The sequence below is a fragment of the Artibeus jamaicensis genome, unplaced genomic scaffold, assembly GCF_021234435.1.
Source record: "Artibeus jamaicensis isolate MK-2021 breed Jamaican fruit bat unplaced genomic scaffold, CSHL_Jam_final scaffold_847, whole genome shotgun sequence".
NCBI lineage: Eukaryota > Metazoa > Chordata > Mammalia > Chiroptera > Phyllostomidae > Artibeus > Artibeus jamaicensis.
This window is the reverse complement of record NW_026522057.1, coordinates 31,571,048-31,583,394: the sequence shown is the minus strand read 5'-3', so window position 1 is coordinate 31,583,394 and position 12,347 is coordinate 31,571,048. Positions and strand designations below refer to the sequence as shown.

The 12,347-nt window shown below is 57.2% G+C and overlaps 1 protein-coding gene across 1 annotated transcript; it reads right to left on the bottom strand.

Moving 5' to 3' along the window:
* Window positions 1-8,051: 8,051 nt before the first annotated feature.
* On the bottom strand, window positions 8,052-11,908 carry HES4 (hes family bHLH transcription factor 4). The gene is made up of 4 exons (XM_037146860.2): window positions 11,620-11,908; window positions 11,441-11,536; window positions 11,244-11,331; window positions 8,052-11,158 (listed from the first exon to the last, which is right to left on the bottom strand). The coding sequence occupies exons 1-4, from the start codon at window positions 11,899-11,901 to the stop codon at window positions 10,797-10,799; spliced, it is 828 nt and encodes a 275-aa protein (XP_037002755.2). The 5' UTR covers window positions 11,902-11,908; the 3' UTR covers window positions 8,052-10,796.
* Between the last annotated feature and the right edge of the window lie 439 nt (window positions 11,909-12,347).

Here is a 12,347-nt window from a genome sequence, read left to right as displayed (position 1 = left end):
GTGTCTTCTGCCATCCATGACCTTCTGTGAAGTGACCCATTTTTTGGCCCATTTTCTTAATCGGGTTATTTCATTCCTTATTGTTGAGTCTTGAGAGGGTATTTTTTTTTTTTATTGATTATGCCATTACATTTGCTCTATTCCCCCCTCCCTTCCCCTCCACCCTGCATACCCCTCCCCCACCATTTCCCCCTTTAGTTCATGAACATGTGTCTCCAATTCTAGATTCTGTATTTCCCCTACTATTCTTACCCTCCCCCCTATGTATTTTCTATCTACTGTCTATGCTACTTATTTTCTGTACCTTCTCCCCCCTTCCCCTCCTCCCACTCCCCTGCTGCTAACCCTCCCTGAGATCTTCATTTCTATGGTTCTGCTCCTGATCTAGCTGTCCTCTTAGTTTGCTTTTGTTTTAGGTGTGGTTCTTAATAACTGTGAGTTTGCTGTCCTTTCACTGTTCATCTTTTTTATCTTCTTTTTCTTAGGTAAGTCCCTTTAACATTTCATATAATAAGGGCTTGGTGATGATGAACTTCTTGAATTTGGTCTTATCTGAGAAGCACTTTATCTGTCCTTTCATTCTAAATGAAAGCTTTGCTGGATAGAGCAATCTTGGATGTAGGTCTTTGGATTTCATGACTTGGAATACTTCTTTCCAGCCCCTTCTTGCCTGTAAGGTCTCTTGAGAAATCAGCTGACAGTCTGATGGGAACTCCTTTGTAGGTGACTGTCCCCTTAGCTCTCGCTGCTTCTAGGATTCTCTCCTTCATTTTAATCTTGGCTAATGTAATTATGATGTGCCTTGGTGTGTTCCTTCTTGAGTCCAACTTCTTTGGGACTCTCTGAGCTTCCTGGATTTCTCGGAAGTCTATTTCCTTTGCCATCTTGGGGAAATTCTCCTTTATTATTTGTTCAAATAATTTTTCAACTTGTGGGTGTGCCTTTCCCCCTTCTGGTACCCCTATAATTCGGATGTTGGAACGTTTAAAGATGTCCTGGAGGTTCCTAAGCTTCTCCTCATTTTTCTGAATTCTTATTTCTTCATTCCTTTCTGTTTGATCATTTTTTTCTTCCTTCTGGTTCTCTCCCTTGATTTGAGTCCCAATTTTCTTTCCATTACTATTGGTATCTTTTGTATCCCCATTCATTTCAATTAATTTAGCTTCCATATGTTTCTCTAATTTGTGACTAAAGTCAACCAGTTCTGTAAGGATCCTTATAACCAGTGTTTTGAACTGTGCATCTGAAAGACTGGCTATTTCTTCATCACTTAGGTCTATCGGTTCTGGGGCTCTGAGTTGTCCTAGAGCCATTTTTGGTCTATTCGTGCTGTTAAGTGAGCGGAGCGAAGCCTTAGTTGTTTACCAGGACGGGGCGACCCAGGTCGCTGGTTTGTGATGCTGTGTGTGGGGGCGGGGTCAGAGAGGGAGCAATGGTGTTCCTCTCCGCTAGCCCAGCGCATCCAGTCACTCACACGCCTCGGGCTTGTAATTGTGCGAGCCTGCTGCACCGCGCGGTTTTCCCTTCTCACTGGTTTCTCCCCACGTAAATGCGCGCGACCGACCGACCCACCGCGCCTCTTCCCTGTGTGCTCCGGCAGCCAGCTCACTGGCGATCAGCGCCCTCGGTTGCCTGCGCGCACCGCGCACCGCGCACCGCCCCGGGAATTTTTTCTTGCTAACCTGCTCCGCTGCTGGCCTCGCTCCTCGTACGGGTCCAGCCGAGTATCTAGTTGTCCTTTGGACTCCGTATTGTCGATTTTCCGTGTGGCTTGGTTGTGACTGCTGTTAAAAATAGTTGTTCTTAGATTTGGTTGTGCACAGAGGCGAGGTGGATCTTCCATCTACGTCTCCATCTTGGCGGAAGTCCGAGAGGGTATGTTTTGCATACAGCTCCTTCATCAGACATGTGATTTGCAAACATTTTCTGCAAGTTTATGGCTCATCTTTTCATTTTCTTTTTTTTTAAGATTTTATTTATTTATCTTTAGAGGGGAAGGGAAGGAGAGAGGAAGAGAAACATCAATGTATGGTTGCCTTTCGTGCATCCCCTGCTGGGAACTGGCCTGTAGGGAACCAGCCTGCAACCCACGCATGTGCCCTGACTGGGAATCGAACCACGAATGTCCGGTTCGCAGGCCCATGCTCAATCCACTGAGCTACACCAGTCAGGGCTTCATCTTTTCATTTTCTTAACAGTGTCTCTAGAGGAGCAGAAGTTAATTTTCTCTTTATTGCTTTTTTTTTTTGCAGGGAGAAGGATATCAGCTTTATTGATAAAATCCATCCATTTCAATTAAGTGGGTTTTAATATAATCTCAGACTTGTACAACCAGTATCATAATCAAGTTTAGAGCATCACCCTACGAGGGACCCCATTCCTATTCCCCTCAACGTCCCCCAGAAAACCACCAACCCACCCTCTATCAATCGGCATATTCTGAACATTCTGGGTAAATGGGTTCACACAACACGGGTCCTTTAGTTTAAATAATTAAATAAGATACATGGGACAAGGGTTCAATCTCCAAAATACATAAAGAACTCATACAACTCGCCATGGCTGGTGTGGCTCAGTGGATTGAGCACCGACCTGCTCAATCAACCTCACCGACTTCAAAGGGTCTCCAGTTCAATTCCCAGTCAGGGCAAATGCCTGGGTTTCGGGCCAGATCCCTAGGGCAGTGGGGGAAGGGGGGGAGAGGGGAAAAGGGGGGAAGCACACATGGATGTTGCCCTCCCTCTCGTCCCCTCTCTAAAAATAAATAAATAGGACCTTAAAAATAAAAAATTCATACAACTCAACACCAGGAATACAAACGATCCAATTTTTTTTATAAAAATATTTTATTTATTTATCTTTAGAGGGGAAGAAGAGAGGGAGAGAAACATCAATGTATGGTTGCCTTTCGTGCATCCCCTGCTGGGAACTGGCCTGCAGGGAACCGGTCTGCAACCCAGGAATGTGCCCTGACTGGGAATCGAACCGCGATTATCTGGTTCACAGGCCCGTGCTCAATCCACTGAGCTACACCAGCCAGGGCTTCAAACGATCCAATTTTAAATGGGCAAAGGACCTGAATAGGCACCTCTCCGAGGAGGACACACAGATGGTCCAGAGACATGTGAAAGGATGCTCAGCGTCCTTAGCCATCAGAGATGCAGATTAAACCACAGTGATCAAGTGCACTGTTGGTGGGACTGCAGACTGGGACAACCACTGTGGGAAACAGTATGGAATTTTCTCAGGAAACTAAAAATGGACCTGCCTTTTGACCCAGCAATTCCACTGCTGGGATTATATCCTAACAACCCTGAAACACCAATCCAAAAGAACCTGTGCACCCCAATGTTCATAGCAGCACAATTCACAGTAGGCAAGTGCTGGAAGCAACCTAGGTGCCCATCAGTAAGTGAATGGATCAAAAAACTATGCTACATGTACACAATGGAATTCTAGGCAGCAGAAAGAAAGAGGGAGCTTGTACCCTTTGCGACAGCATGGATGAAAAGCATTATGCTAAGCGAGATAAGCCAGGCAGTAAAAGTCAAACACCACATGATCTCACCTTTAACAGGAACCTAATCAACAAAACAAACAAACAAGCAAAATATAACAAAGACACTGAAATAGAGAACAGGCTGAGTGACCAGAGCGGAGAGGGGAGGGAATTTCAGGGGGAAAGGGGAAGGGTTTGCAGGAACTAGTATGAAGGACACATGGACAATAATGGGGGGGCTACATGGAAATGGGAGGGAGGTGGGGAGAGGTGGGGGACGGACTGGGGTGGGGGCAGAAAACTGTACTTGAACAACAATTAAAATTTAAAAACTTAAAAATAAATAAAATCACAATGAGATATCACCTCACACAGGCCAAAATGGCCACCAGTAATAAATCAACAAACAACAAGTGCTGGTGAGGATGTGCAGAAAGGGGAGCCCTAGTGCGCTGTTGGTGGGAACGCAGACTGGTGCAGCCACTGTGGGAAACAGTGTGGAGTTCCCTCAAAAAGCTAAAAAGTGCTTTGGCTGGTGTAGCTCGGTGGATTGACTGTGGACTGCAAACCAAAGGGTCACTGGTTCGATTCCCAGTCAGGGCACACGCCTGGGTTGCAGGCCAGGTCTTCAGTGGGGGCCATGTGAGAGGCAGCTACACATTGATATTTCTCTCCCTCTCATTCGCCCTCCCTTCCCCCTCTCTAAAAATAAATAAATAAAATCTTATAAAAAAATTAAAAGTGAAACTGCCTTTTGACCCAGTGATTCATTCCACTGCTGGGAATTTACACTAAGAATCATGAAACACCAGTTCGAGGGAACCCGTGTCCCCCTGTGTTCACAGCAGTGCCGATTACAATAGCCCAGATTTGGAAACAGCCTAAGCACCTGCCAGGGAATGAGTGGATCGAAAAACTGTGGTACCTTTACCCGGTGGAGTGCTACACGGCAGAAGGACAGGAGGAGCTCCTACCTCCTGCAGTAGCGCGATTGGAACTGGAGACTACTATGCTAAGTGAAAGAGGCCAGTCGGTGAAAGACAAATATTATATAATCTGACTTATATGAGGAATCCAATGAACAAACTAAACTAAGGAGCAAAATAGAACCAGAGGCGTAAAATCCTGGAGCAGACTGACAGCTGTAAGAGGGGAGGGCGGGGTGGGGACTGGTTGAGGGAAGGTGAAGGGATCAGCCGAAGAGCAGCCATGAGACGTGGACATGGTGCGGGACCGACCCTGGGAGTGGGGGTGCTCCGGATGGGGAGGGGTGCGGGGTGGGAACGAGACATCTGGGATAGCGCAAACAACAAAACATCAAAAATGAAATGAAAAACAAAAATAAAAGTAAATAAATAAAATCTACCAAAAAATTGGAAAAATTCCAGTCGTTACTTCTTCAAATGTTATTTTTCCCCTCCTTCTGGGACCCCGATTCCACGTAAATCAGGCCCCTCGAGGCTGTCCCGCAGCTCACAGATGCTCTCCCTGTCTTCTTGTTTGTTTGCTTTTTAATGTTTTATTATGAATAGCTTTCATGTCTGCGGTCCACGGGTCCCTCCCTCTGCAACGTCTGACCTGCCGTCCGTCCAGTGCAGTCCTCCCGTCAGACACTGCTCGCCTCAGCGGGCTTCTACACCTCCCATGTCCCTGGCAAGATTCACCCTCTCCTCCCGCTCCGCGAGCACAGTCGGTGCCACTGCAGGAACTGTCGCAGTGTCCCCGCGCACTGCTTCTCTTCTGTGACGTTTCCCCTCCTCACGGGTGACGTCTCTGCTCCTTTGTGAGCCTGTCACTTTTACGGGGGCTGGGTATCTTTGTGCTCTTACGAATACTCTTGAGCTTTGCTCTGGGTGCAGCTGAATTACCTGGAAGCCGTTCGATGCTTTTAGGCCTTGTTTATAAACTTGTTAGGCAAAGAGAAACTCTTCACTGAAAATTCTAAGCCTGGGGTGTGACTCCCCACCAGGACCTGCCCAGTGAGCGATTTGTGATCGGATCACCCTGCAAGGTCACTTCCCATGAAACCCCTTTTCATCCTCTGAGCCCTGGTTGTATGGGTCCCCCTGACTGACACCTCCCTCCCCTCAAGTTGGGCTCCACCTGGCACCTGACCTGGAAAGGGGTAGTCATCTGGGGCAACGAGGCTCACCCCGTTGGTCCCTTCTCAGGGACAACTGTGTCTCACGTGTGCTGTTTCCGACAGTTTTGTCCAGTGTTTCAGCTGATGAAGGCAGGAAAGAAAACCCGGCCCCAGCCACTCCGTCTTGGCCAGAAGGGATGGTCACAACACAGATCACACATCTTACCTGATGCTCCCCACCACGCGGCGCCGAGGCAGGTGCTCTGACTGACCCCACGCTGCACTAGAGACCTGAGACTCGCCCAGGGCCACACGGCTGGGGGACAGCACACAAGGAACGCAACTGCAGGCGGCACAGGGCGCCTTCCTGACGGCTCCACACTGCGGGGAGGCTGCGAGGTGGGGGCGCAGGAGGCAGGTCTACAGGCTTCCCAGACCGAGCAGACTGAGGGAGGCCGGGGTCGGTGGACAGGCACGCAAGTCTGAGGGTCTCGGTGGGGCCTCTCTCTGTCCAGCTCCATGTGTGTCTGCAACATGGATTGTGCGTCCCCCTCACTTACCTGCCCAGGTGAGCCTAGCTTCAGGCGGGATGGTTCCTGGGAACCCACACTTTCCCGAACACCATGTCATGGACCTAAGAGGACCGTGCACTTGGGACTCATGAGGACAGCAGCCAGGACACCTACAGCCTGGTCACACAGTCAGGGCCACGGCCTGCGACCACAGCTGCCGTGCTCTGAGCACTTCTCAGGGACTGGACGTTGGAGGCATCGCTCCCTTCACTCCATGCCCCAAGCTCCAGGCCAGGTGGCCTGACTTTCCCGAGGGCTCCCGGCCCACACTGAGGGCGGTAGGTCTCCCCAGCCGGGAGGAAGCTGCCTGCCGAATTTGGGCAGGAGGTCCAATTTGACACTGAGGAGAAGGCTGGCTGGGGGTGTCATCTGAGGGAACCTGCAGACCTTCAAGCCCAGGGCCCCCAGCCAGGTGTGCCTGTGGGCTGGGAGGGTCCCCGTGTGTGGCCCAGTGCCTGGGAGGGGCCACATATGCAAAGGAGCATCCGCCCACGCCACCAACAGGAGGCAGGACTGCTTCCCTACGACTTCTGAAAGGGTCTGCGTAGCCCCTGCCCCCAGTCTGCTGGTGCCATTAAGCCCTGGGCCTCAGATTGACACCTGGACCACCTGAGGTCGTGCTGCCAGCAGGTCCGGTTTTGTCTGGTCCCCACCCTGCCTCCCCAGGGGGCTCTCTCCCTTCCACAGGGCACTTCCTGCGGGCGCTCAGCTCCTGGGATGTTACCCTCACCTCTCGGTCCAGCAAAGCAGTTCCTCGGTCCGCAGAGCAGAACTTCCTCCTCCCCCACAGCTGAACCCACAGAAGGACCTGCACACGCACAGCCCGGCAACGGTCTGGCACGTCCCTTGGGGCCCATCTTGGCCTGGACCAGGTAAGGGAATGACGGGGCCAAGGCCAGAGTGACAGTTTCCAGATCTGAGTTGACAGGCAGAGCCCGAGTTCAGGGCCCTGAGGACAATGAAAGGGTCCGGAGTCGGGGGTGCTCAGGCCCGCCAGCCCCCGGCCCTCTGGGTGGGGGTGTTTGGCCCAGACTGTGGTTAGTGTAGAAGTTGGGGGTGGGTGTGGGGACCAGGAGAGGACAATGGCACCTCCCCGCAGCAGGGCTGCTGGGCCCATCTCCTCACGGTGCTGGGACAGGGCAAGGGGTGCTGGGGGGAGCCCGTCCCCTCCCACCAGGGTAAGGATGGCAGGGCCAGAGAGGAGAGGCTCCTGCTGGCTCAGGTGTGGGCCCCTCCGTGAAGGGGCCAAGCACAGGGCTTCAGGCTTCCAACACTGACTTCCACTCTGCAGAGCCAGCACCCACCCCCACATGGATATCAGGCCCCTCACTCAGTGGGGGTCCTGGAGGTGGGCCCAAAGCTGCCAGGAGACAGGTTGGTGTTGGGGTCAGGGGAGGCCCAGGAGGTGACAGCTTTGAGGTCGCAGCAGCCAGGTGCTTTTTGCCAACCCCGGAGACCAGGCTGTAGGACTCACTGTGGCCCGGGAGTGTCAGTGCCTGCACTGTGGGCGGCAGAGCCTGCTGAGGCCACGGACCCCGGGTACCCCAGCGTGAGCACCCCCTCTCCCGTCCTCTCGTGAGGCCCGGGGCCTATGCACCCCCCACCCCTGCTCTGATTCAGGCTGCCCTGTCAGTTACCACCAAAGCAACCCAGCGCTGTCGAGGTGCCACTGGGGCAGGCATGGGCTGTGCCCAGTCAGCACCCACCCTCAGGGCTCAGGAACTGCTTCCAGGTCAAAGTCAAGCCAAGCCCTGGGCTCGCCCCTCGGCTGCAGGGCTGCTTCGGAGTTTATTCCCACCATCCAACCGCCTTCAGAACCTGTTTCTGCGGCAGGCGGTGATGATCCCTGCATGGCTGTGGATGTATTTGTTTACTGCTACTGTTTTTTATACTCATGTTAAATTTTACACAAACTTTATTGTTTTTTGCATAACAAATTAACCTACATTTTAGCAGCTTACAACCACCAGCATTCGTTGTTCCATGCAGTGCCTGGGGGGCGGGAATTGGGAGCTGCTCCCCGGGTTCCGGCTCAGGGCCTCCACATCGGGCCACAGTGGAGGCTCGCCTGAAGGCTGGATGGGGCTGGGACCTGCGGCCACGCACGCTGTTGTGGCCGTGACAGCGGTTCTCAGGGCCACGCTGCTGGCTTCTCCATAGCCAAGCACAGCTGGTCTCCCCCGAGTGAACAGTGTTAGACAGACAGACAGACAAGAGAGCAGGAAGCACCTGAAACCTCATCTCGGAGACAGGAGCTGCCAGGTCACTATGTTCACTGGCTGAATAACAGGAGGGGGATGGGTGGGGCCTTCTGGGAGGCTGTCAAGCCGGGCCCTGCTTCCTTGTCCCAGGGTGCATCCCGGAAGGGGTGCGGCCCCAGAGATGGAGTGGCCTGGCACAGCTTGGGGGTCAGGAGGTGCCAGTGGAGGGGAGGGGGCTGTGGCCCCTGAAGAGAATCAGGCCGATGCAGGAACCTTGGTGGGGAGCGGACCCAGCCTCGTCCCACCTCGAATTTCCTGGGCTCTTTCTCCAGACTTCGCACCTACGATTTCCTGTCATCGTCCTGGCCCCGGCCCCGGCCCCACAGGCAGACAGACTGACCCAGATGCACAGGGCTCTGACACCCAGAGGCAGGCACACCAGCTGATGCTACACATGAACTCGGCAAACTTTTACTGACCTTTGGTCCTCGAAGGAACTGCGCTGGAAAAGGGGCCAGAGATGAGCAAGCCCGTGTCATCGAGGGGAAGTGACCAAGAGCCCCACCCAAGTCCTGGTCCCTCTTCACCCCTCCACAGGCCTGGCCTGGAGAAGGGGTTTCATCACTACTTAGCAGGAAGTGTTTGCGAGACAAAAGCCAAGATAAAAATAGCTGGGGTGGGAATGACCCACCCAGAGCCCATGGGAGACAGAGAAGGGGGCGGGAAGTGGGGGAGGAAAGAGGGCCCCCTGGGTAGAGCGCTCCATGGTTTGGGCCCTCGCGCTCCACTGGCCGGCCTGGGGAGGGGTGTGCTTCCTTCCACAGCTGGGGGCGAGGGCGCTGTTTCCGAGACCCAGCTGCCATCAGCTGCTGAGAAGGGGCAGCCTAGGGTGGGGTGGGGGGCAAGGAGACAGCCCCTCTTGTGCTGCATTATGCCCAGGGCCCCCACTGTGGCCCCCACTTCAGCATCCATGACCCCCTAACCTAACCAAGGGTGGTGCCCTCCCCAAACCTCCTGGTTCTGGCCTTCCTGAAAATGAATCGCCTAGGTCAGTGTGGCAGAATCCCAAGTGCCGGGCCCAGCTCTGAGCAGCCCCTGACTCCCCCGACCCACCCAAGGCTCCACCCCCCATGCCCCACGCCTCCCCTCCCTTCCACACCGAGGCCCCTTGGCTTCCTTCCCCCAACCAAGTTTTTAGCTCCCCCAGCACAGGCCACCTGCAACCCCCTGCTCAGCAGGGCCTCCCTGGCCTAACCAACAGCTCCTCCCTTCCAGGGCTGGGCCCCCGAGCCTGTGTGTGTGTTCAACAGTGCAGCCCCTGACCCAGGCCCTGGACACTCAGGGCAGCCGGAAGGCAGGGGAACACGGGCTTGGGGGGACTTGGAGGTCCCTGCCAGGTGAATATGGCCCTGTCGAGGAGGGCCCAGGTGATCCCTGCCCATGGCACAGACCTGGAACCTTGACAGAGGGACAGACCAGTCTCAGGCAGTGACTCGCTCTCCAATGCCACAACGGGCCCTGGCCAGATGGACAGCAGGACGGCAGGTAACCTGTCTGAACTGTGCTTGGGGAGATGAGTCCCCGCTTGGCCTCAGGCAGGCTCAAAATGACACACTCCAGTGTGGGCCCTGACCTGGGGGGGCCGGACGGCAACTCCAGGGCTGACGCCCAACACTGCTCAGCTGGTGTCACAGCTGGTAGTGTGGGGCTGCCACACAGCGGGTGCTCAGGACAGACGCACGGACACGATGAAACCCCAGCCCCTGCCCACTGTTGGGGGGTATGTGTGTAAGGCCCCTCCCTTCCCAGGCACATCGCAGGACTGGACTCAGGCGGGAAAGCCCTGTGCATCCACACCCCGTCCCCTGACCCCCTGGGTACTTTCTCCTTTCCTGCTGGCACTCTTCTCCTGGGGAGACACTGGCCTGGGGCAGGCTTGTCCACGGACAGCAGGACAGCCAGTTTGGGGCAGAACCCTGAGAACATAACTCAGCAGCTGGGGACCCATCCAGGGTCCAGGGAGCAGGAGCAGGAAAGGTGCAGCCGGCCCAGTGGCCCCAACGCGGGGACGCGTCTGGAAAACGCGGTTACTGTCGCCTCCTACATGGGCCTCCCGAGGAACCTCACACCCCGACTTCAAGGCAGGTCTCTGGCTCCGGAGCAGGTGAGGGCAAGTGCAACGCCTGGGCGGACCCACGCGAGGGCCACCTGCCAGGAGGTGGACGCTGAGCGCATGACTGAGCCCGGGAAGGGGCGGGGCCTGGGGACGGGGGCGGAGCCCCGCGGAGCCCGAACTTAGGAGGACCGCAGCCTCTGGCGCTACCAGACTAGACCTTTCACAGAAAAGACAAAAACAAACACAAAACTCTCGTCGCGGTCTCTGGAAATAAATATTCCCTCGTACAGTCCCAGCGACGGCCGTGGCCCTAGAACGGGAAGCTTCACCGCAGCCACGGCCTCCAGGGCTCGCCGGGGCCACGCAGCCCCGCCAAGGAGGCGGCGGGGGAGGCCCCGGTCAACCGCGGCAGCAGTGGCAGCGCGAAGGCTGCCCAGGGCCGAAGCAGCGGGAAGGGGCCTTCAGACGCCGGCCGTGGCTGCCTGCCCGGGTAGACCCCAGGCGTGGGCGGCTCCGCGGCTGGGGGCCCCAGCCGGCCCAGGCAGGCCGCTAGGTGGCCGAGCAGGCGAGACCGCACGTCAGCCGGGACGTCCTCGCAGCCGGCCAAGAAGCGATTCACCTCGGCCAGACACTCGTTGAAGCCGGCGCGGTACTTGCCCAGGACGGCGGGGTCGGCGCTGAGCGCGGCTGCGGAGGCGGCAGGAGGGAGCAGGTGGTCGGCGCCCGCGGCGCTGGTCCGCGCGCCTCTCCCCGCCCCTCCGTCGGGTCTCACCTGTCATTTGCACGCGCCGCAAGCCCTGCAGGTGCCTCACGGTCATCTCCAGGATGTCCGCCTTCTCCAGCTTCGAGTGGCGGGAGCTCTGCGGGCAGGGCGGGTGTGAGCGGCTTGCAGTCCGGCAGAGCCCCCGACTCGGGACTCCGCGCCCCGGCCCCTCCATCTCCCCTGCCCCCGCCGGCGCCCCGACTTACATCCTTCCTCAGGGCGTCCAGGATGAGGGTCTTGAGCTGAGCGAGGCTTTCGTTGATGCGCGCTCGGCGCCGCTTCTCCATGACGGGCTTGGAAGACTGCGCGGGTCGGGTAGCAGCTGAGTCCCGCGTCCTTCCATCCCCAGCCCACACCCCTTAACCCTGACCCGACCAAGTCCCACCTTGCGGTGCTCGGCCGCGCTCCGGGGCTTATTTGGGGTTCGGCTGGCGCTGGCTGGCGCTCCTGCCAGCGGCGAGCCTCTCGGCTTCCCCGGGGTGTCTGCAGGCATGGTGCGCCCCTGCGTCTCCCGGCGCCCGGCGGAGCGTGCGCCGAGGGCCGGTGGCCGAGAGCGGGCCGGCGGGCGCGCGGCGCCCCGAGTCCCGCGCCAGGTCGGCGCGCGCGCAGCCCGCCTCCCCGCTCTTTCAGGAAGAGCCCCGCCGGCTGTGTGAACGCGGCTCCGCATTCTTTCCCACACTCGCGCCAGCCAATCAGCGGCCGCGCCCTCCCTCCGCCCCCGCCCCCGCGCAGCGCCGCCCGCCCCCGGCCGCGGCCCCCGGCAGCTGCCAGTCACGCGGCGGCGCACGGCCCGCCAACGCCGCGGGCTGCGGCTGGGGCCCGCGCCCCCTGCCTGCGCCCGCCTCTGGCACCGCCGGGGCCGCGGGCGGGAAAATCGCAACGCCGCCTCCGCCGCTGGGTGGCCCCTGGGTTAGCCGCGGACGCGGGGGCTGGGCGGAGTCGCGCGGCTCACCTTCACCCGAGCGGGAAATCTGAAAGGAAAATTCACGGGGGGAACCGAGCCCCGCCTCCCACACCCCCCAGAGTGGGCGAGCCTCGGCCAACACGCCTCCTTCCTCCCCCGCGGTTCCCTGTCCCCGCCAGGGCCTGGGGCCTCCGCACGGCCACCGAAGC